Below are 24,911 nucleotides of genomic sequence, written 5' to 3' on the forward strand. Positions count from 1 at the left end.
CAGATGTTTTAGAGAATAGCTCTGATACACGCTCGCACGCACACACATCACACACACACCCAGAAAAACAAAGACAGATAAAAGAGAGAAAGGTGGAAAGATGGAAATTATTACAAATGAGTAAGTTAGAGGCAGAAAGATGTTTACACATAATTATGGTCCAGGACACATACTACACTTACCAAGGATAAGGCAGCAGGGTAGAACATGTCTGATATTCATTTTAAATCACTGCTCCTAATATCTGTCTTTGATGTAAATGTGTCTACCGTAGAAAGTATTTGAAGTTCCTTAAATTGTGAATTGTCTTCCTGCTCTCTGTCACACAAACTTCCTCTTTCTCTCTTTCTGTATCTGTCTCTTTCTCTCTGTCTCTCACCATATCAAACTAACCTCCTGCAATTGCTCAACTTATATTAACATCATTAGTTGCGACCGTCAGTTCGCAGTTGAGAGCCTCCAAGTCTGTCCGTCTTGCATTTCTTTACCGTAATAGTTTTTTTCCCACGAGCCAATCGTACGTCGCTAACAATATTTCGCAACAATTTGAAAAGGTCATTCAAAATATAAAAAATTGCTGGTTCTCTAAAGTTAAATAATCTTAGCATCCAATGACTTAAATGTGCCGTATTTAAAAGCTCTGGCGGTCGCTACTCTACCTTAGGGAGTGTTACTTGTTACCTTACTGTGTCTATTCATGATTTTCAATAAATACCATATATTCTTTCCCTTAAATTTAGAGTAGCCTGTAATTTTTTACCCCTTTTTATCCCTACAGTAATTTGGTCGTTTTGCCAATTGGTTCATCCCCACACACATTTCTGTGTTGTCACTGCTGCCATATATCTTGCTGACTCACCCACCAGGAGGATCTAGGGCCTTCGTCCTACTCCTCCCGTCCAACACTCCCTGATGACAGGTGCCGCCACCCGGCCCATAGGAGTATATTCAGCATTGACCAATAGCACCTCCCCGCCTGGCTTCCCTCCCCTGAACACGGGCCAATTGTGTTTGTGAAGGCACTCGACAAAGCCGGATGAACTATGGCGGATTCGAACCCACAACCTCCGTGGTGGTGGGCAGGGACTTTACCACTGCACCACCCGAGAGCGAATACCTTATCTTGAAGCATGATTTGTTCTCTTGGAATAATTTTAATCAAACTCTTGTCTTTCATGTTCATTCTAGAACAACTTACAAGTTTCAGTTGTAAGTAACCTCACGGCCCTTGATGCATGGCCCTTTGGTTGACTTTACTTCATGCTGCATTTGTTTATTGCCAGAAGTGGTTCTGTTTTGTGTGGGCTTTCATTGGTCTACTCTACACAGACTAGATAGTACAAACCCTATTCTAGATGGCTTAATTGGCCTTAAGCTGTCATTGTTAACTGAACTCTGAGAGAACACATAAAAACAACCATTCCCCACTTAATCATTTATTATCTTTCAGGTGTGGAGCATTACTCAGTGTTACTCAGTACCTGCAAACACTCCTGTGGAAAATCAATCTGTATACAATACACTTTTCACTCTCATGAATTTATGTCTAAAGTTCAATAATTCCCAGCAATTCTCATTTATGTCATGCATTAAGTCAACTCAGGGCAACTTTCCTGCTCCACAATAACTTTGGACACATACAGCTGCAACATTACTGTAGCCAGTGCATATTGGTAATATTCAATGAATTCATACACTGATTCAATATAGGTCCTGTTGTACCAAGTGTGTCAGTACGAGTGTTAGAGTATGAGATACTGTTGAACTCGATGTGTCGAAAATGTATTTTAGGACATTTTCGTATCATTCAACACTGTCTTTCCAGATGCATTAGATTAAAACCAAGATAATGATTCAAGTCTTCTCTGTAAGTCTAGAGAGGCAATTCACAACACTGTTCCTCTCCTGCGGTTCCATCTTTCTGTCCAAACATCATTTGTTGACACCAAGAGTCTGAGCAGGTGATTCAGTGTTACATTATTTCACTGAGATCTCTTTCATCCTTTTCTCCAGACACACTCTTGAGAAGAACTTCCACACAGTGTCATTAGAAAGTACTTCCTTCACATCATTCTGTATGAAACACTGTCTGTGATCACTTCACCATACGGTCACAGGAAAGGTAGGGCAGGTTAGTGCCTTGCTCAAGGACATGATGGACAGGTAAGGGCATGTTGGCTATGGCCGAAGAAATGTAACCTGTAACCTTTTCCTTACAGGACATTCAGTCTAATCACAACATCCTGCCATCTACTAGGAGTTAAAAAAAGGTCTGTGCCTGTGTCCCCTTTCAGAGTTCCTCCTTCCAGACTGGATTTTGTGTTTATGAAAGGTGTTGAAAAGGAACACCTGCACCCATCTCTATAGATGTGGTCCAGCATCGCTCCGTCGCATTGTCGTACATTCTTGAGGGTGTCTCATCCCTCTTTTTCCTCCTTTCTCCACTTTCCCCACCCTCACTGTTAACTAGTGAATTCATCTTACTAGTAGTTAACTGGTAACATCTTCAAGAGTGTGCAGTCCCATTATCTACAATACAATGTCAATTGTCCATGTACAATCACTTAGTCGCTATAAGCACCCTCTCCTCTCAGACTGTGGTGACGGAGAGTAGTGGGTTGTAAATCTTGGTTCCATCTGGAGATCTGGATCCATGAGCCAGCAGTTCCTGGATGGTGATCCAGTTGTCAAGGATGCGACGGTTTCTCCGCTTTGTGACCTTCCTTTGGCTCAGCAGCAGGATGTTGTTGGTCGGTATTTCCTGCTGTGGGTGTGACCTGGGCTCTTCAGCACCACCTGCTGCTGAGCAGGACTGGTCCGTCGCCCTGGGAAAGGGCAGATCAGAATAAGGGTGAGGGAGGGAGGTAGAGGGAAGGAGTTACAGGCCGAGGGTTGTGCATGGGTAAAGATGAGGAAAATGTACAAGTGGTCGAACATTGTTACAGCCATGCTCAGAATTCCCACATCGTGTATGAGTGTAGAGAGACAGGAAATTGATTTGAGAGAGAAGGAAAACATGCAAGACAAGTTAAAGTATGTTCACTAACTTGCTGAGTAGTGACCAGGCACCATTACTCTGTGTTTTAAATAATCATTAAAATACATTTTGTTTTAAGTCGTCAGGATTAAAATAACTTCCCACCTGTCTCCTTTCAGGTAATCCAGTCTGCTCTGCATCATGAACTCTCTTCTTCGTCTGTATTCTCTGGCTCTGAGCAGCTGTTGTTTTCTCTCTTCTTTGCTCCAGTAGCGACCCTAGTGTAAAAAACACAGTGAGCAGTAAGAGTCATCACATTAATGTCTTATACAAAGTGACTGGTAATGTAGGAAATCAACATGCTATCAAAAGTAAAAGGATTGGAGGTTTTAGGTACAGGTCAGGACTTAGTTATCGAACAATACAGTAATGTATAATTTATATTTGGCAGCTGCCAGTGAAAACACAAGAAGACTGTGTTTGTACTGTGCAGTTCCCAGCAACCGAGACTGACACTAGAAGACTGCTGGACTCAAATGTAATCCAGCAAGTAGTTTTCAACTTGGTTATTTGGGAGTAGATTGTGAGCAAGTGGAATATTTGACCTAATGTTGGTGCCAGATGAAAGGCCATCGGCTGACTGAAATCAGTAGGGGTCAATGGGTCATCCTCCACAGTAGTTTTCAACATGCTGTATGTTTGCATGTGGTAGTGGGATGTGGTTGTGTGTAGAACATGTCTGACTTAACCGTGAGAGACTGGGACCAGCCTGTGAGCAAAGAATCACAAAAGTTACTATCCACAGGCATTTCTTTATAATGCCTGGCAAGGAGTTCTTTTCTGTTAATCTGTGAGAGCAGAATTAAATAACTAAACTCAATCACCACCTGTGCCTTCACATTCAATCCCCCACAATGTGGACCGAGTGACCGACATTGCCATTTGCCATATTTAGAGAGTCCACCAGCTTGTGGCTAATGAGGCTAAAACAAAGTTGAAGGGAAACGTGGTGTTGTCGTTCTGCTGTACCTGTTTCATCTCGCTGGCAGCATCATCGTCTGTGGTCATCCCACTGCGTTCCTCTCTGATCTTCATTGCTCTGGCCTTGAGGAGCCGGTCTCTCACTGGACGCTTTGCCACATAGCGAGTCCCATCGCTACGAATCTTCACCTGCACACCAGAGAAGACAAAGTTATTAAAAAAAGGTGTGTGTGATACTTATTGACAATTAAATACAGTGCCTACACTTGGCCTTTATAAAGTACTCCATTTGTGGAGTGTTGGTGTGTCTTTTGACACAAAGTGTACAGTAGCATGTGTGTGTATGTACAGCCATGCGTGTATGAGTGCACTGCATATGTCTGTTTTTCTCTGGCATGATGACATTTAGAACTCTCCATCACTGAAGCATGAGAAGAATGTGTGAGCGTGTCAGTATGTGACCTTTAGAGGAGAAACTAATACACTGTAGACGCCATCCTCCATGCTCCATCTTTCCGTACATTTGTATGAACTAATGAATGTGTAAAAATGGGTACATTCTCTCTTCTCTTATATGTACATCACCGGATGCATGGATTTTCAAATGCCATGGACACACTTCATCTGGTCACTCATACTGTAAAATACCTTTTTTTTTTACTGTTATCACAGCTATGGCTGGGTGATGGGCTGATGATTTGAGCTTAGAGCTCAGATTCCATGGGCGAACATGCCACTCTACTAGATCAGAAATATCTCTAACAGTAGGAGCATTTCTTCACTGACAAATAACGTAAACTGAACACACTGGGGAAATGCTGTAATTCACAACTTTACTCAAAGTGGGAAGTTGCCAAACTCCGGACTGCAGGCACATCCCCCCACCCTCCGCTGGCTTGCAATGAGATGTGTCTGTTCATGTGTGTGTGCGGTTGGCACATGTACCTTCCACTCCATGCGTTGAGGTGACCCAGATGGTGCAGAGTGTGACAGCCCCAGAGGCAAGGCCAGGCCCAGCCTTGAGGCACTGGTGTGGTGGTGGTGATCTTCCAGGGAGAGACCACAGGGGGCACTGTTCACACTCCTAGGACTGGCCGGACCACTGCTTCCTGTCCCCATCTCTCTGTCCTCGCCCTCTGCCCTCTCCCTGCCCGTGACTCTGTCCAGAGGGTGGACCAGGCCTTCAGAGGGCAGGGCAATGCAGCTCTGGTAGCGCTCCAGAGGTCTGCTGTGAGTCTGTTGATGACGCCGCGTGAGATATGGGCTGGATTCGGCGCTTCCACCTCCAGTCCTGTTGTTGTCACCACCTGTGAGCGTAATAATTAATTGTATTGTTTACTTAATGTATGGCAAACTAAATAATGAATGGTACCACCGGAAACCGCAGCTTCACCTACCAGTTCTGAAGCCCTGCCCTCCATCGGCCCCGCCCCTTGATGAATTACATCCCGCCTCTCTGCTCAGAGACCTAATGATAACAGATAACAATGTTACATTTTATACAATTATTATTAATTATACATCTTGATAAATATACAGTATTTAGAAACAAGTGTCTCAAGAATGGCAGAAGAACAGGTGGAAATATGTAGTTACTTAAGGGATACCTGAATTTGGACGGCGTGGAGGGGGTGGAGCTTGAGCCTCCGGCCCTTTCGCCATTGGCTGCCCGGTACCTGCGGTATGTGTTGGGAGAATATGAGCAGTTGATGCTAGAGTGACACCTCTCTCTTTCCTCTCCGTCCCTCCGCCTCCGACGCAGGGCGAGGGGGGAGTTGAGCGGTGGGAGGCGGCCAAGGGAGGGCAGGAGAGGAGGAGACAAGAGCACTCCTCCTCTTCCTCCCTCTTCTTCCTCGTGGAGGGGCGGGATCTGCTCGGTGCTGACCAGTGGCGTGCTACGACAGCTCTCTCCTCCGGTGTTGTAGGCGCTGGTGCTGTCCTTGTCCTCTGGCCTCTCTCTCTCTGGAAGCTCGTTGATGGCCGACAACTCATGATGATGAGGTTCATCTTCATTGACATCTGAACCTGAACATTTAGTTTACCAGAATTAATTTAGCTATGGAGACAAGTGAAGGCCACAATATAAAAAATCTGTTTTGTTTTGTTCCTTGTGTTATGTCAAATGAGTGTATGTTTAGCATACTTGGCTGTTGTGTCGCAAGACAAATTTTAGTGTGAACTGACAATGAAGTAAACTATATCATATCATCAGTCATATCAAATGAGTCCTGGCGAAGTAACAAACCTGAGGAGGACGAGTAATTGACAGATCTGTGGTATTAATTTGATTTAGAAAATGTCTTTCTGACTAATCTTTAACAAATTAAGATACACATGAGTGCACATAAGTGTGAAAAATGCAAATAAATGCAGTATATATTTACAAATGAATTCCTTCATGAGCCAGTCTAGCCTGAGACATAAGGCAGGAGGACAATAAAGACATCAGAAGACATTTCTGGTGTACCTGCATCAGCCCCTCCTCCTCCTCCACCCCCAGCATCGTCCTCCATCATCCAGGCTTTCAGACACCTCTCTCTCAGCTGCTGCATCTTCTGGGCACGCAGGATGTTGCGGCACTTGAACTCCAGGTGGCGCAGTTCCTCCTCGATCAGGGCCATCTCATGTTGGCTCAGCGTCTCGTTGCAGTTCTCGTCCACCTCCACTGGAGAAGACGACCACGGCTGGTCCTCTCCCTGTTGCTCCCTCTCCTCCTCTCCTCCTTCCATTTCTGTCTCCTCCTCCATGTTGTTGTCTTCTGCATCCACTCCTGCCTTCTCCTGCTCTCTCTCCACTGTCCCGACTTCCTCTCCTTGTTTGTTTTTTGCTCGGTCTCGCCGCTGTCCTCTGACACTCTCATACTGACACTTGATCTCCAGGAGCTCCCGGTAGCGCTCGCACTCTTCTTCCGTCAGTCCTGGCATCATCATCAGCATGGCCAGGTGGTGCTGCTGTTGGAGTGGAAGAAAAAAGAAACAGAGGTCTGGTATTGGGGGATCAAAAGTTGTTGTTTTTAGTGTTTTGCCTTTGGGGGCACCACCTCCTTTTTTGCGTAAAACAGGAACTTGGTTTGTCTCCACTTCCTCTCGGGGGCTACTGTGTTTATTCCTACAACATTATATGTTTAAGGAAGTGGCGCTGAGAGATTACATATATTAGGCAGAAGACAAGGGAGAAGTGAACCAGTATTACTGTAGTGTGACCGCAATCTGGCCGGGAGGCGAATCCGGGCTGCATTATAACAAGGCGCGAACGTTACCAGTCAGCCAAAGAGCCAAGCTCAATGACAGAGTAACGCATCACCCTGGGAGTCTATTCTGCTGTTCATCCCTGATTCTCTATGATTTGTCAGTCTTTATCAGTAGTATAACTTTCAGTGGTATCATATCATCAGTAGTAGGCCTATAACTACAGTTCTGTAGTTTAAAGGGTAAGTCATATTTCTCTATAGCTCTATATTCTGGTAGTACGCATTGAAAGTCTTGGTTCAATAACACCGGTCTACCCGTTTCTCCAACTCTTGACCGAGTAAAAATAAAATACATTTTCAGGTTGGAATACCAATTTTATCCAATAAGGAGAGAGAACCCATATAGGATACAAGATAAACAAGTGAAATTGGAAGTTATGACACCTAGAAATGAGCAGACCAAATTGGAACTGGAACACTATCAAAGATAAATGGGTGATACTCTCACCTGATTCGATGGAATTTGCAACCCACCAGAAAATGTATTTTCTGTTTACTAACAAGCTGGAGAGACTGGGAGACCAAACAATATAGCGATGATTACTATCACAATATATTGGAAGGTATTGTTTTGTCCAAATAATATAACTTCCCCTACCTTTTAACTACCATAGTATCATATTCATAAGTAGTATCATTGTCAGTAGTATTGTTATCAATAGTAGGCTATCACAATTATCAGTAATATAATTATCATCAGTATCAGTAATATTAGTATCATTGTCAGCAGTAACACTATCTTCATCATCAGTAGTATCATTATCAGTAGCATCATCAGTTGCAGTGTTATCAGTAGTATCATTGTTCTGTAAGTGCTATCATCAGTATTCATAATCATTACCTGGTGGTGGTGGGGGCTGAACCCTGCCCCACCTGGCCCCCAGTCGAGGCTGAGGATGGAGTCAGAGCTGAGCTGGAGGTCTCGCAGGTGTAGGTGGAGCAGAGGCGGGGTGGTGTCCCCGCGGTTATGCCCAGGACTGGGGCTCGGTCTGGGGCTTGGGCCAAGACCTGGACTTGGTCTTGGACTGAGTCTGGGTACAGAGGAACATGATGTTGGCCTACAAAGCAACCAGGTATGGCACCCCTATATCTTGACCCTATATACCTGATCCAACCAACCCTATACAACCCCTTCCGCTCACTCAGATCAGCTAACACAGGGAAGCTGTCAGAACCTTCCCTAAAACATCCGGGAAACACTCCACGCACCCCAGACCTCCCATTGCAGTTAGACCTGGAGACTCACTCCCAATCTTCTCCCGTAATCTGAAGACTCACCTCTTATCCCGTAGCACTTGCCCCTAGTCTTGACAACCTTGCAGGCTTATGCAAAGGCAAAAATGGAATTTAGACTAAAACTAAACCATGTTTAACTGTACCTGAGCTGTCAACTCGATTTTCTCATGCCTCATTAACATGTATGTTAGATGTTAATGACAAAAATAATCTAGTCAAGTTAGTAGTCAAATTGAACTAAACATAAGAAACAAACAATAATAAAGTGTTACGTTGTACCTGGGACTGTGTCCAGGCCTGAACTTCCTCATGCTGCCAGGCGTGTTGGTGGTGTTGGTGTTACAGCCGCTGGTGTGATCCCCAAGCAGGTCGTGTTCAGATGACTCCTCGTACCGCGTGCTGTCATCCGTGCGTCCAAGCCCGCTGTCTAGCTCCTGGCTGTTGGGGCTGAGGAGAAAAGGAGCCAGACTGAGGAGAGGAGGCAGAGGGACAGGCGGGGATGTCTCTCCGTCTTCCTCTTCTTCCTCTTCCTTCTCCTCTCCTCTTCCCACTCTGTCCTCTCCTATCTCGTCTTCGTGTTGGTCACCTCCTGCTTGTCTTCCTAGATCGCCTGCGCAACCCAATGCACCAAAGATAACATAATATGAAATAATATTATATAACATCAGATAATATACAGTACCGTGACAAAACATGGTAACACTCCTCACATTTTCTGAAGCAATGATCAAATCTCCTTCCTATCAGGGTTGAGGTCAGATCAATATGAAGGTGTGTACTGTGTAATCATAGGGTGTTTTTTATATTGCATTTAAACCACCATTAACAGTAACAGACAGTATGTCGATTAATTCCCCATAGGGAAGCACGTGTCACCTCCGCTACACGGAAATGGTGCATTTATATAGCGCCTTTATCCAGGGTGCTTCACAGTGTGTACAACATTCATCCATTCACACACATGGCGGTGGAAACTGTGCAAGGGAGCAATAGGGGTTCAGTGTCTTGCTTAAGGACACTTAGACACTAACTCTGGTGGAGCCCGGGCTTGAACTGGGAACCTTCCGTTTCCCAAGCGTCCGCTCTACCTCCTGAGCCACGTGACCCAGGTGGTCTACTTCTTTAACTTGTAATCCTTGCGGAGGTTCATGCTATTGTTCTCAGTTCAACTCCCCACTGAACAGCGACCTGTACCGCGACTGGGAACACAGCCTATTGTTTTCGTTGGAACGCCCGGCCATGCAAGCCGGATGCCCCACAGAGGATTTCATGACGTTGGGAATATTTATCAAGCAAGTAATATTCGGCACGTGACGCTGTCATATACCGTGGAGTATAAATTAAAGCATTATGTAAATCTGAGCCGTACCTCTACCTCGTCCTCCCTCTCCTATTCCCCTGCACAGCTGGAAGTAAGAAGGAAGGTGGGGGGATGCGGAGGAGTGGAAACCTGCTTCTGCCTCTCCTTCCAAGGCCGCTTTCTCGGCCTGCTCGGCTTCCCCCGGGTTCTGGAGAGAGAGAGAGTGAGTCCAGGTTAATTAAGTTTAATGAATCTAGACTAGAGGGATATACAGATTAGTGGAGAGAAGAGGAACAGATAGAGAGAGAGAAAAGCAAGACACTTGATCCTTTATATCCCGATTCACAGCTACAGTATACTGTACCAACAGTATGTATCTATTTTGAGATGGCGCGTGTGTTTGTGACCTTGAGAGAAGAAACTAGGACACAGAGGATACTATACATGTATCCATTCCTCCGTTCCTTCTCTCCTTCATCCCCTCATCATTTCTCCATCTCATCCATCTCTCTCTCACGTTTTTCCTCTTCTTCCCACCCCCATCTCTCTCTCTCTCCTCACCTCTGATTCACCCGTCTCTCTACCCCTCCTCCACTCCTCTCTCTATACCTCTCTCCCTCCCTCCTCTCCTTTGGGTGGTATGAAAGATTGTTCCCGAGTTCCATGTAGTTGTCCTCTTCTATCTATCGATCGATCGAACTAACCTATAGTCGTTCTGTATGTTTTGTTCTTTAATTTTTTGCTGAAGTCATTAAACTGTCTGTCATTTCCTGTTCTCCCATTAAAGTGAGGCTGATTGGCTGAAATGTCACAGCTGTCTAAATAGCTGTCATGATGACTGATAGCTCATTCTACTGGTTGACGTATCACTATGCACACTAGTGACGTGTGTGTGTGCGTGCGTGCGTGCGTGCGTGCGTGCACCCTAGGCCTGTGGTCATAAACAAGTCATATGCATGTGTGATTGTCCACATGTGAATCTTATGTATGGAGTGCTGGTTTGCATGTGTGCATTGCTGCCTGTATGTGCATGCCAATGCATGTGTGTGCTTTAATTAGGCACACACTTCGGTGTGTGTGTGTGTGTGTGTGTGTGTGAGAGAGAGAGAGAGAAAGAGAGCTGACATGTATATAAATATTCAGCTTCTGCTTTTTCTACTTAGTCAGCAGGTATGAACACACTGGGACCTACTGTCATACTGGTGAACATTCATCAACACGCAGGACGTGTGTGTGCATGCGCACGCCTGTGTGTACTTGTGCACGTGTGAATTTATCATAGTAGAATGCATGTACTGTATATTATGTTGGCACTACTAGAGGACAGCCATTGCATGCAATGGAAAAAGTGGAAGGTTTGGGTCAAGTTCATGTCATTAATCACAGTGTGTCAAATTCTTTTTTTAATTCAACATTCATTTTCTCACTCATGACCCCAAATCACAGGCATGTACGCACTAAAAGTTTTCATTTAATTTTGAGAGTAGGCCTGCATTTTTTAATTCTCAAGAGTTTCAAAAGAATAAATTAACACTAATTAAACACAAACTGGAGGCACAGTGCACTCACTTAAATATGCCATTTAAAGATATGCACCCACACAATGGCCACGAACACACGCACGCATTCACACACTCACACACACACACACACACACACACACGCATGCACGCACGGTCGCACACACACACACACACACACACACACACACACACACACACACACACCCCGTGTGTGCCCCACACAGGAGCTAGTGGGATGTGTTTAAAATACATTGAGATGATGGGATGTTTTTACATTGAGATTACTCAGTGTTATACCACACACTCAAATAGAGTAGTACTGCCTGAATAGCAGCACATCCTCAGTATCATGGAACCAGTGAGGATTTCGCTGTGATATTGTAGATATGAACTATTACACCTTCCCACCACAACCTGTTACCTTTTAAAACACACAAAGTAATTACTGTGTGTGTGTGTGTGTGTGTGTGTGTGTGTGTGTGTGTGTGTGTGTGTGTGTGTGTGTGTGTGTGTGTGTGTGTGTGTGTGTGTGTGTGTGTGTGTGTGTGTGTTTTGTAGGGCACTGCTGCTCAGTGAATGAGAGCAAAGTGGGTTAGTAAAGTAGGTTGCTGCCCTGTTGGGCGGCTATGTGGGTTTTACAGAGAAGGAGTTGTGAGGTCTGTGAGTAATGAATGTATTGTGTATTTCTAGCGAATGAATGGTACAGTATATGGAAAATACAAATCTATTTTGTTTTGATTGTGAAGGAAACACATTTAGCAATTTTAAAAAAGTGAACATTTATTTTCAAAGCCTCCATTCAGTTTTTGTGTTCTCACTTAGATGTGCATTGAAATTGTTGGTTGTGTTAAGTCACAGACTCATGGTGTAATTCTTTTTAGCTATGTCAATTGTATGTCAGGATGATAATTATTATGTCTTGACACCTTTATGCAGGCTATATTACTTTGTTATCAAAAGAAAGAAAGGGTCAGCACAAAAGTTTACTGCTCCTAAAATGTTTTACTGTGCAAAAGCAAACAACGTTTCAACCAGGTTTGGCTTAAACTGCCATCCTGATGTATAGTTTGTGGATTCTTGTGTAAACTGACACTTTTCATTATGACCTGGTAAATTAACAAATTTAACGAATTAGTTTTAATCCCTTGTGATATTAAGTGTTGCCTTAATTGTACCTTGATTACTTACTGTAATTGACTTAGTTCCGCTCTTACGACAAGCCTAGATAAGGGTCATGGGGGTCACTGTACTGTAATTGTTTTCACTTGATAAAGACCTAACCTGGAAAAAACCTGCACTGTAAAAATGTATCTAGTGATAATTATAATTGGATCGGTAAACTGTTTGTCATGTTATGTCATTATCATGTCATGTGTGAGCTGTATGAATAGTATGCAGTTATGTTATGTGTCAATTGTATGTAAGCTAGCATGTTTATTACTAAATGTCTGTCATATGTGAGCTAGTCTGTAGTTAGGTCATGTGTCAATTGTATGTGCATGAGCTAGTATGTAGCTACTGTATGTCATGTGTCACTTGTATGTGAGCTAGTATGTAGCTACATTATATCATGTGTCACCTGTATGTCAGGTCTGGTCAGCAGCAGGGAGAAGTTGATGCTGTCCTCTCTGGACAAAATGGCGACTGCTTCTTCTCTGTTCTGAATGTCCACTCCATTTATCTGGGAGAGAGAGATTGAGAGAGAGTGAGGGAAGAACAGAATAGAGAACAGCAGGGTCTTTAATCTACATCTGGGAGGGGGGGTGTTGTCTGGTACTTAAGAGTTCTGGTCGATTCTGGCGTTTTGGAGGGCAGTTTTATAAGATTGGTCAACCCAAGAAATGGGGTACCCGTGTTGAACAAATCTCAGTCTCATATCCGAGGCTTTTTCGATAAAAGCTTCAGTGGAGAGACAAATCCATCTTAACTCAATGAGTGCCCCGGGCCACAAGGTGCCGCTAGAGTGCCAGAAATATCTGTATAGGCCTTCGCTGTAGCTTCCGTCGACACTGCCCGTAGTGCCTTGTGATTTCACTACAGCCACTGTTGACGAAAGGAGGAAGTTAGCTAACACTTAGCCATTAGCTTCTTTATTTTTTAGAAGCCCGATCTGAAGCTATTTTAGTCGCAAAAAAACGTTGTCTTCTCTTTGGTCTGGGAACACAATTCAGAGAAAATGCTCTCTAAAGATGTGACTTTGTATTGGATTCGGCGGCGCGATGCGGCGGCGTTGCCCGATTACGGGCCGTGGATGGCCGAGTCTCGGCCCCGGCCATGGATGGAAATTTAGACCGGGGCTTCGTTGAGGCCTCCGATTAATTAATTCATTTTATTAAATATCCCGGACTAGATCGGGATAGGCACCCCGGAATACATTGCGCCGCCGACAGTATAGATTGAGTTTTTTTGGGGGGGCTCTAAACTTTATTTTAAACCATTTTCAATGGAATAAATCGTCGGACCATCTAGCATCACTCGTTGGAAAGCGTAGGACGACCCAGGACCACCCACATCTCTACAAGCAGCTCAGGGTAAGTAAAATAGCAAAGAAAAATATTGTATTGGATTGAAAATATCCCGAACTTGTTCGGGATAGGCACAAGAAGGGTTAATCTGTGAAATTCACATTTAGGAAGGCCCTTTTTCAGATGTGAAGGATGAGAGCTAGAAGCCAATAAATGTGTCAGTCCCCTTCCTGTACAGTGTTGTGAAGTATTGGCGCTTTTCATGTCTAAAATGTTTTACCATTTCATTCGTTTTCCTTTGCTGTAGTCCAAAATATTAAATTTCAAGTTACAATCAAAGATCTTTGACAGTCTGAGAAAATCATTATCAACCGTACCATGAATACAGAAAACATCCAATACAATACAAGACAATGTTTTTGTGAATTTCAGGTTCAGACACACACGCACGCACGCACGCACGCACGCACGCACAGTTGAGCCATCACTTGGAGCTGGTCTGCTAAAGTGATGTGTGCATTTTGATATTTGTTTTTAGTTTTCTGCCCTGGAGACAAAGAAGCCCCTCCTGTCCCCATCCCAGCTGTCATGGGAACCAGCAGTGACATCACTGGGCTACTTGGTAACCATGGTGACACAAGGCGTTGGTGATCTATTCTTGTGATTTCCTTTCCTGTTTCTCTAGGTTAGTAAAGCTTACAGGTTTATAGGCACTTTATGTATTGTAAATGTATTCATTTCACTTATACTTTGTGTTCCATTCTAGAGAAGGTTTATCAATTTTCCTGTCATATGTACTGGTGTATTAGAAGGATGTGTTACTTTTGTAACTTAACCGTAAAGACGGGCAAGTACCATCTTTAGAGATGACACTAATGAAAGTAATTATAATTTGATCAGAAGTTCCAAGATTCCCAAATGTGATATTCGCCATATGAAAGAGGGCTGGCACTTTATCACACAAACAGTACAGTGCAATAAACTGGAGGCAAGTTGATAACCTGTTGATATCAGGATCCACATGTGAATGACGTGACTCCAATGTGGATCTCGGACTTAATGTGGTCAGCTGTCAGTCCTTTATGACATTTCTATGATCGAGTCCCAATCAGAGCCCCTTTGACATTTATATTATACATTTTAAGTTAAATAAATATATTTTAAAAGTATATCAAGAAATACAATTACTGGAAATACTTGCATACTAAGCACAACAAATTTGGCGCGAAGTTTTGAAAGATTAACTCCGGACACACAGACCCTCTTCTAGATGGCTTGACTCTGCCGAGCCAGGCAGTAAAAATGTGGACCTGTGTACTCATATTTCATGATGTACATTATGATTCTATGAGAGTCAAGTTTCCAAAACGGGTTAATGAAAGTTTGGAGGTACTTTGTAGGGAAACTGAACCGTCTAGGTTTTATGTATGTTTTCCAAACTTATGTGAGAGCAGTTTGAGACAATATAAGTAGACTAAAGTAGTCTCACATTGCCAGACAATCAGAGATCTCCGCCTCCCAATTATGTCTGGGGGTCTTCAAATCCAAGGCAGTTGCTTGGCAAACAGCAGCTAAAGCAGCTGCTAACAAACCTACGCCCACTGCTTAGATCCACTGCTTTGGGAACCAAAACTCCCCTTTTGTACAGCGAGCATGACTCTGGCTTAGTTAAATGTCAACAACAATCAGACAACGCTTCAAATGGCACTCAGGTCTGACTGCTAGACTCTGATGAGGGAGCAGCCCATATGTTTTAAATTAAGTTGTGCTAACAGATCCAATAGAACCCAAAAGGCTATGGTTGACGGTCTGATGTTCATTAATCAAACGGAACCAGCTGGTTATACTCCACGCCACTTGGATGCCACTCTTTCTTTCTCTCTCCGTTATCTCTCTATTTCTGCTCTTTTCTCCTTGCTATCACTCTCTTCCGCACTCACCCACTCTCTCCTCCATAACCACTGACTTTCCTTATCTTCATTACCATTTCCACACTCTTATTTCTCACACCAGACCCACCCTTATCTCTCTGTCTCTCTCTCCTTCTTCACCCTCTCCCTCCTTTCCTCCATCCCCTTCTCCTATTTCCCGACTCGGTCTCTCTCTCTCTGTCTATTTATAGGCCAGCAGTAACTGGGCTGTGCTCAGCCTCCATCTGATTGGACAGGGCTGTCATTGTTATTTTTTTACAGGTGTAACCTGTCACTGTTTTCCAAATCACAGCTGCTTATGTTGACAAGCTCTCATGTACAGAGACTTGCAGCGAGTGGAACAGCAGCCCTGTCTGTCACGACTCACAGAGCATGTGTTATGTTGGCCTGCCTCCAGGAAAAGGAGATTCATGTTAATGTTTCCCTCTGGCTGTAGAAGTGTTGATTGGACTGTGTTGGCTTGGTCCAGGTTTTATTGTGTGTTTGTTATGAGCTAGGCTTTATGGGAAGTGTCACCTTGAGACTCACTCTAGTAAAACGTATACTGTACAGTAGCACTGAAACTGACATATCTCAACATGATTGCAAAATGAACCAAATTCACATGGTAGCCATTTGGCTCAGACGTCATACATAAGCAGTGGTGGAAAAAGTACTCACATTTCTTACTTCAGTAATAAGTAATAAATATCAATACGAAATACTCTGTTAAGTAAAAGTCAGGAATTCACAATGTACGTGAGTAACATACAAAAGTATTGGCATAAAAATTTACTTAAATTACCAAATGTAAAAAAGAATGTCCCATCTAAATTGTGTAAAAGTCTTTTGAAAATAACAGATCTACAACCACACAACACGTCGAAACACGTTGTGAGCTTGTAAGTTTAAATAGGGTTCAAGTGGTAAATGTATGTTTTGTAATAATAATCAAAATCTACAAAGTAACTAGTAACTAAAGCTTTCAAATTCTCACCCATCTCTGTATCTCCAGGACTCAGTCACATACAGTAGCTATAGCTACCATCCAGAATTGCAGACACCTGATCGGCTGCGGATCGGGTCAAATTTGGCATAGGCTGTCAAAAACTGGTTTGAACAGCACCCTTTCTTTACTACAGATACTGTATATTCTATGTAGAATCTTTGGACTACCTCAAATGTTTGATACGATGTTGAGAAATGGGTCACAATTACAGTGTTTCACCCAGCACCCCTAATTATAGATGGCAATGATCTGTGATTCTGAGACAGTCCCGGAAGTACAGCAACGAAGAAGGTCACAGATGGGTCTATGATCCATGAGTATGACATAAGAGCGAAATGGCCACTGTGTGAATTATAGTCAGCGGTTCCCTGTTGATTTGATTCCCAGTGTTTACTCCCCTGAGGTTCCCAGGCTGTGTACTCATACGATGTAATATATGTGCGTGTGTGTTGTATTGCTTACAGTGCATCCTTGTGACCTGGGCTGGCCATTAAACATAGACTGTCTGTGTGCATGCGTGCGTGACTGCGTGCTATGCCTGCCTACCTGTAATATCCTGTCTCCCTCTCTAATGCGTCCGTTCTGGGCCGCTATGCTCTCGGGATTGACCTGGACAGGGAGGGAGGAGGGAGGACAGAGGACAGAACACAATATAGAAATGAGTGAGTGATGGACAAGTGTCTGCAGTCATCGGGATCCAAGAATGCTGCAGGGAATAATACTTGCAAGATTCGGTGCAATGTTTTGCATCCCTGCTCTGCATATTTTAGAGGCCTTTCAGTATATGTACCTCTCACGCAAATGTTTGAAGCCAATTGACCCTATTCAAGCCCCGCCCACTCATCAACTTCCTGGTGCTGAAGTCACGCTTTGAAGGGTAAACCGAATAGTAAAGTATAAAATACGGCTAGCATGATCAAGAACACAAGATAGTAAAAGGCACAACAATTATAATTTACTTTACTTTAAGTCCAGCGATTTCTGTGTTAGTTTCCCCTTCAAAGCTGACGTCAGCACCAGGAAGTTGCTGAGAAATTTGCTGAGTGGGCGGGCCGTGAAAAGGGTCTATTTGATCAGAATGGAATATAAAAAAATCTGTATGATATATATACTCCAGAAATCATGAGTAGCGATTTGTGTACATTTTGGACCAAATCTGGAAAAGTGTGTTTTGAAATGTTTTGAAATGGGCATCGCCTATACAAGTCTATAATGGGACATTGATTGTATGGCCTGGTTCAATAGTTATAGGCCAGAACATAAAGTAGACTCTTATTGCATCATCATTGAAAACTGTGGTGTACAATGAGTGTGAGTGTGAGTGTGTGTCCTCACCTCTCCTATGTAAATCCCCAGGTCATCCTCATCATCTGTTCTGTAACACACAGTCAGACCCAACTTGTCCTGCTGACTGGACTTATACAACTCAACCTCCTACAGAGAGAGTTCATTTTAATTAGATTTTAGTGTAAGGATTTGCACCCAGGGACATCACTATTTTGTAATGCAAATGTGCCAGATTTAATTATCGGGGAAGGTTGATAAAACCTGCCCTAAAAGGTTGCCAGTGGTTAAATAGAAAAGAGAATAAAAAAAAAGACACTTCGTACACAATACAACATCAGATAGCACATAAAAGGTCAGTAAAAAAGGCACATCACATAAAGCAAGCACTTTGAGTATACTGTAGCACATAAAGCAGTCATGACCTTGACCAAGCAGACCTTGAAGTAGCATACGACTCCATATATCACATGCAGCCCTCAAAGAGCCTTACAGCAACATCACAGACCTGACAGACACACCAACATGAAGCTAAACATTGTCAAACACCATTTTGACACCACATTGGGTGGAATTAAGGCATAATTTCACGTTTGGGTACGCGTAATTACTCCATATACTTCTAAACCAGTGGTTTTCAACCAGTGGTCCTTGAGGGGGTTCCAGGTGGTCCCCAGCCAATTTGTCCCCAAACCAAATGGACCCCTATTGATCTTTAACTCTTGGGAGTTAGAGAATTAGAGAATGTAGAAGAATTGTTATTTTGATCACTGTTTGCTTTTTATCTCTCCTATGGCATCATATCAATACAGCATGGAATTGTGGACAAATCAATGATGACAAAATAGTTTATATACATTTTTGGGTCTGAAAGGCTAAATCTCATCAAATGGTGTTCCGTGGCTCAAATGCTGAATAAATAATGGTCCTTGATCAGAAAAGGGTTGAAAACCACTATTCTAAACCATGGGGAAAACGCCTTGTGTAGGATTGATTGATTGATTGATTGATTGATTGCTGTTCTTTCTTTCTTCTGTCTGTCTTTCTTTCAGACTCAAAGTTCACGTCTGTCTACTCGCAGTGTAAGAAGCTGTATATTTGCTAATGAAGGAGAGTTTCGGACTGTTCAAATCAATGCTGTCAGACAGAAGATCAATAATAACCTCTTCCCTCCTTGTAAGTGCGTGTTTGTTTTGAAGGTACATTTTGTGAGATCAGTTATTGTAGGGTTGGACTGAAACCTCCGAGCCCTTGACATGCAACATGTAATAACTGGTAAATAATGAGAAATCATCAATCAGTAACGGGCAACCCTATTTTAATGACCCAGTTATTTGATAATAACTTGTTACAGCAGGCCTGCAGTACAATTACTCTCTGCAATCTCTGCTTATTACTTTTTAACTTATAACTTTTTTTTTAACTCTTATATAATAATTGTAATAATCCATTTCTATGGGTCACTGATTGCATAGTGGTTGAGGCGCATACCACACATAGGCCTACGATCTTTACTGCGTGTCTCTCTCTCCCTTTTTTCCGTCCGTCTCTACAGCATTAGAAAAGCCCAAATATACAGTATTCTAAAAAAATAATCATTTCTACATAAAATTAATATCTTGTCACACACTGATATAGGCTGTAGTCTTACCTCGTACAGCATGTCCTCATGTCTGTCCACCATATACTGCATGTCCACCTGTCTGTCCACCTCATGGTGGGACACATCCAAGTAGTCGTTGGGGTCGTTGTACTCAAACACACAGCTACTGTAGAGCAGAGCATAGAGGAGAGGAGGATGCATACATGAAGAGGAGAGGAGAGGAAAGTGCAGAATGAAAGAGAGGGGATGGCAGAAGATGGGAGAGGGAATGAATGAGAGGAAGGAAGTGGGTAAGAGTAGAGGAGTCGAGGATAAAGTAGAAGGGAGGGAGTGTTAATCTACCCATTTCTCTAATTGTGTACAAAATGTAATGTACACTCTCTGAGTTAAACACTGAGTATTTGACTGTAGAATAGAGAGATATTATAACCAGTCGTGAACAGTTCTTGAGCCTACTGGTTAATTTTTTATTTCTATAAAAAAGTGAGTATTTGTGTTTTTTGATACTTTAAAAGACAAATATTGTCCTTTTGATTCTAACAAAATTATATTATATTAGACTGCATTTCAAACAGTAAAAGTATTTGATCTACAATCTCACAATTATATGCTACTTTCACTTGTAATGATATTTTTGAACTTTGTAATTCGTATTTTTAAAAGCAAGCGCTTGAGTACTTTAACTCAAGTACAAATTTGACAACGGCAACCTTTACCTGTAGTTTTACTTGTAGTTACTATCTATACTTTGACTCAAGTAGGGTAGTGCTTTTGTCCACCACTGATTAGAACGAAACACTTTTATTAGTCTATTAGTCCACTTACAACTGGTCATACGTGGTCGTGTATGATCCTCCCAGGTGAGGAGGGGGAGGAGGGGGAGAGGGGGAACCCCCTCCCCTGCCATCTTGCTGGTGTTTCTGGTGGTGGTGCTGATGGTGAGGATGAGCGCCCTTCCCCCTCCTGCCCCTCCCCCCCAGCGTGAGGAGGCCATGGAGGCTGATGTCCGTCTGCGTCCCGTTGTCCACGCAGTCCGGAACCGTTACCATGACGATCGGGGACCGTGGGTTGGTGATGGTGCTGGTGGTGCTGCTGCTCCCGGTAGCACATGTCAAAACACCTGCTGTAACCACGGTAACAATACAAAGGGTCACGATGATAGTAATGACGATAACATGAAATATACACAATATAAGATCCTCCGTTTTCATTGAACTCAGAGTAGAGTTCTCAACAGCATGAAAATTAAGGCCTGGCCCTAACTGGGCCGACCCGAGGCCCTACCTGGCCCGACTAGTTAGCATACATTTTAGGCCCTACCCGGCCTGAAAACGTCGGGACGGGTATGGTCGGGTTTGGAAAGAATTTGAGATCAGACTATCACAGAGTAATAGTAACAAAATAATAAAAACATCTATTTTCTTTTTTCATTGAGCCCAAGGCCCTACCCGGCCTGACTAATTAGCATACATTTTAGTCCCTACCCGGCCCTAAATGTCGGGCCGGTTCGGGCAGAATGTGAGAACTCCAATTGGTACTACGCTGGATTTTACAGTGTACTGAAGAATCAAACAATTTCTTTAATGTTAAGACGCTGAATCTGTTCAGCAGACACACTGAAGAGAACCAGCAGCATTCATTATGCTTTAACATTAACTTTGGTGAGGAATCTCCTGTCTAAATACCCATTAACCACACTAACCCTGGCACCCCTATTTTGGGCACATCATCACTTCATAAATCCCCACCCATGTATGCACCTCTCCGACGGTGTCCCTTTTTGACCAAACCCGGGTGGTGCAAAGGATCCTGGGAGTTCTGTGGCCTGTCCAGTGGGAGCTGAGATGGTCTCCTTCCTCTCACCTGGGGGGTGTGGGGGGAGGGGTATAAGTGACACATGAAATCATCTCACTTGTCTGTCAGTCTATTTATAGTACAGTCCTGTGGCTGTATTTTTAATATTGTGTTACCTTTTTTGTGTTTGTGCACTGTTTATGTACTGCGCTTGTGGGGACCAGAATACCAGTCAAAGTTTACCTAGGGGCATTTCTCTGGTCATTTTTTAATGTTTAAGATTTAGTAACACTTTAATTGAAGCCCTTGTCCGCAATGCATTGAAAATATAGCCTGGCTTAAGATGTGGATGTTGAGGTTACAGTTAGGGTTCTCTCATTGAACATACTGTGGAAACACTGAAAGACTAGTGTTGTGATTTACCTTTACGTTGGTGTGTCTGTCTACTGGCCTCAGAGAGCTGCTCCAGCTCCTCTGATAGAGGGATAACAAGTAGGATGAAAGGGGGGAGAGGAATGGAGAGAGATTAGTCATTAGCTTATGGTTACAGTTTGTGTAGTAAAGGTACAAAGGTATTGGCGTCAAAGTATATACTTAAAGTACCCAAAGTAAAAGTGCAGAGCAGAAGCCGTTTGACAAGTAAGGGTGTCTGTGAGGTCAAAACAGCGGTTTGGTTGGTCTCAGGACATTGTGTAAACACAATCCAATAAAAAATACTAACTTTGAAGCTAAAGAAATAACCGCACTAGTATAAAGTCTATCTACTCTGTTAGTTATGAGAGGGCCCGCAAAATCTAGCAACAGGGGCAGCCGAAATCTAGCAACAGGGGCAGCAATGAAAAAAATCGACTAAAGCTGGTATGAAGGGGTATGATAAAAGGCAGATTTAACCCTACATGTGTTTTGGTCTGAACGACTCCTTTAAGTTTTCCAATAATTGGAGTGGAGTAAAAAGTACAATATTTGTCTCAGAGATGTAGTGGAGAAGAAGTTAACTATTGAACATTGGAAATACTCCAGTAAAGTAAAAACAATACCTCAGAATAAGTACAATACTTTAGTAAATGCAAGTTTACTTTCACACTACTGCTACAGACAGAAAGACAGACAGAAAGAGAGGAAGACAGATAGAGAGAGGGGAGGGGGCGGGCAAGCAGGCAGACATCGTTACAGTCATCTAGGTTTTCATCCGCAGTGTTTTTAAAAAACCACAAGAGACAGAGAGTAGAGAGAGAAAAGGGCATCCAAGACAGGAAAGGTCATTCAGATCCTTCATGGATCCAATCATGCATGGACCAGCCGTTATTCAATGCTGCAGCACACTGCCCGTTAATAAGGTTGTATTGTGGCATTTTCACACCTCTGGCGATCCATTTAAACGAGAAGGGAAAACGTCTCCCGGGGTCACATTGAAAACGTGTGCTGTCCTCAACAGCCCCCCTCTTCTCTCAGATGTGTTCAAAAATGTGTTCAGGCATTTTCAGAGGTGTTCAGACTTGTGGTGTTCAGATATTTCAGTCTGGGTTCAGACATTATTGCATGCATTAAATGACAGCTGCTGCCGGAAGAATGCAATTCACATGCTACATCCAATCCAACATCAGTACAGTATTTCCATTTTCCCCATAAGCAATATATGAAAACATGTTAATGTAAAAAAAGGGGGAATATAATATAATAGTATGAATAAAACATAATGCACACACACAAACGCACGCGCGCGCGCACACACACACACACACACACACACACACACACACACACACACACACACACACACACACACACACACACACACACACACACACACACACACAACACTCGGGACAATAGCATTATAGTGAATATATACCTGCAAGAATAATTTAGCAACAACAGACATTACTGATATCATTAGAAACCAACATATTACAATATTTATATAAGAATATGAAACTGTGTGTGTGTGTGTGTGTGTGTGTGTGTGTGTGTGTGTGTGTGTGTGTGTGTGTGTGTGTGTGTGTGTGTGTGTGTGTGTGTGTGTGTGTGTGTGTGTGTGTGTGTGTGTGTGTGTGTGTGTGTGTGTGAGTGAGTGAGTGAGTGATGTAGATACAGATACAGCATGCAGGCCACGCTTTATTATATTCAGAATGTGCTTGTGGTGACAATCATCGACTTAATATATCTATCGCACGCACGCACGCACGCACACACACACTGCTCTAGTCATTAGTAGTGTGTAATGAGTTTCTCTCTGATCTGAGGGCAATGCTGACCTTGAGTTTCACTAAATAACATTTTAAATGGCACACACACACACACACACACACACACACACACACACACACACACACACACACACACACACACACACACACACACACACACGTCCCACTAGCTCTCCTCTCCTCTGTCCCAAAGCTGATTGTTATGCATTGCATGGCTTCTCCAGAGTGGCAGGCAGACTGTGTATGAGAATGTGTGTGTTTACAGGTCTGTGTGTGTGTGTGTGTGTGTGTGTGTGTGTGTGTGTGTGTGTGTGTGTGTGTGTGTGTGTGTGTGTGTGTGTGTGTGTGTGTGTGTGTGTGTGTGTGTGTGTGTGTGTGTGTGTGTGTGTTTACGAGGTCTGTGTGTAGTAGTGCTTATTGTGTATGTCTGTTCACAAGGTGTGTGTGTGTGTGTGTGTGTGTGTGTGTGTGTGTGTGTGTGTGTGTGTGTGTGTGTGTGGCAGGGGCGTTATTGTTTGTGCATTCTGTATCTGTATCTGAGTTTGTGTTTGCTTATTGTGTGTGCGTGTGTGCTTGTGTGTTTATGTACAGTATGTGCACTACCCACCAGCCACCACTCTGTTCCTATCATTCCTTTCAAGTGTATATCAATACCATGACAATAATCTCTCAAGACAGATTCAGCAATTTTTTCATGGGTTCCCATATCGCTATGACAATGACGCAAGTCTATACAGGGTCCTCCTGTGCAAAACCACCACTAACTGACGCAGAGACAGTGATTGTACTGTACAGTACACTTATACAGTACATGTATTAATTTACAGACCATTTTGAAGGTTTAAAATGTGGGAGCTGTCCATGCTGGCACACAGTAACACACCCAGAATAAATGTAATGCATATAAAAGTTTCCTTTTGAAAAGGGTGAATCTCTCTTTTGGGTCTCAACCTGAAAGGTTTGAGAACCACTGTTGTGTCCTACACTGTCCCTCTCTCAACTAGCGTACTGTCTGTCTCCCCTACACTGTCTCTCTCTCAACTAGTGTACTGTCAGTCTCTCCTGCACCATCTCTCTCTCTCTCTCTCTCTCTGTTGTCTCCGCCAGGCCAATAGGAATGGCCGAGACTATGTTTTCGCCCCTGTCTGTCCGTCCGTGTCCATCCGTGTGTCCGTCCGTGTGTCCTGTCATTCTGTCTGTGAATAGTTAATCTCCAGCTAATTGCCACGATGGCAGCGAAACTGCACACACACTCCCTGGGTGCCAGAGCAGAATCTCTGACCCATATTTTTCACATGGGCCTGTTACAGCGCCACCAGGAGTTGAATTTGTGCAAAACACATTTTTGGACGCAAATCGGTACACAGTATCT

The 24,911-nt window shown here is 43.3% G+C and overlaps 1 protein-coding gene across 1 annotated transcript in view; it reads right to left on the bottom strand.

Moving 5' to 3' along the window:
• Positions 1-2,590: 2,590 nt before the first annotated feature.
• LOC308290798 (PDZ domain-containing protein 4-like) overlaps positions 2,591-24,911 on the bottom strand; it is a gene marked incomplete at both ends in the record, with an annotated part of 31,138 nt that continues 8,817 nt past the window's right edge. Inside the window, 17 exons of the mRNA XM_080732707.1 lie at positions 2,591-2,825; positions 3,143-3,255; positions 4,007-4,147; positions 4,904-5,265; positions 5,356-5,426; positions 5,566-5,983; positions 6,426-6,906; positions 8,050-8,239; positions 8,724-9,054; positions 9,814-9,952; positions 12,847-12,948; positions 17,198-17,260; positions 17,987-18,085; positions 19,617-19,704; positions 20,364-20,661; positions 21,299-21,401; positions 21,756-21,806. Of these exons, the coding sequence (XP_080588833.1) occupies positions 2,591-2,825; positions 3,143-3,255; positions 4,007-4,147; positions 4,904-5,265; positions 5,356-5,426; positions 5,566-5,983; positions 6,426-6,906; positions 8,050-8,239; positions 8,724-9,054; positions 9,814-9,952; positions 12,847-12,948; positions 17,198-17,260; positions 17,987-18,085; positions 19,617-19,704; positions 20,364-20,661; positions 21,299-21,401; positions 21,756-21,806 (3,285 nt within the window). The remainder of the gene's footprint in view (positions 2,826-3,142; positions 3,256-4,006; positions 4,148-4,903; positions 5,266-5,355; positions 5,427-5,565; positions 5,984-6,425; positions 6,907-8,049; positions 8,240-8,723; positions 9,055-9,813; positions 9,953-12,846; positions 12,949-17,197; positions 17,261-17,986; positions 18,086-19,616; positions 19,705-20,363; positions 20,662-21,298; positions 21,402-21,755; positions 21,807-24,911) is intronic.

The sequence above is a fragment of the Nannobrachium achirus genome, assembly GCF_963921795.1.
Source record: "Nannobrachium achirus genome assembly, chromosome: 9".
Classification (NCBI taxonomy): Eukaryota; Metazoa; Chordata; class Actinopteri; order Myctophiformes; family Myctophidae; genus Nannobrachium; species Nannobrachium achirus.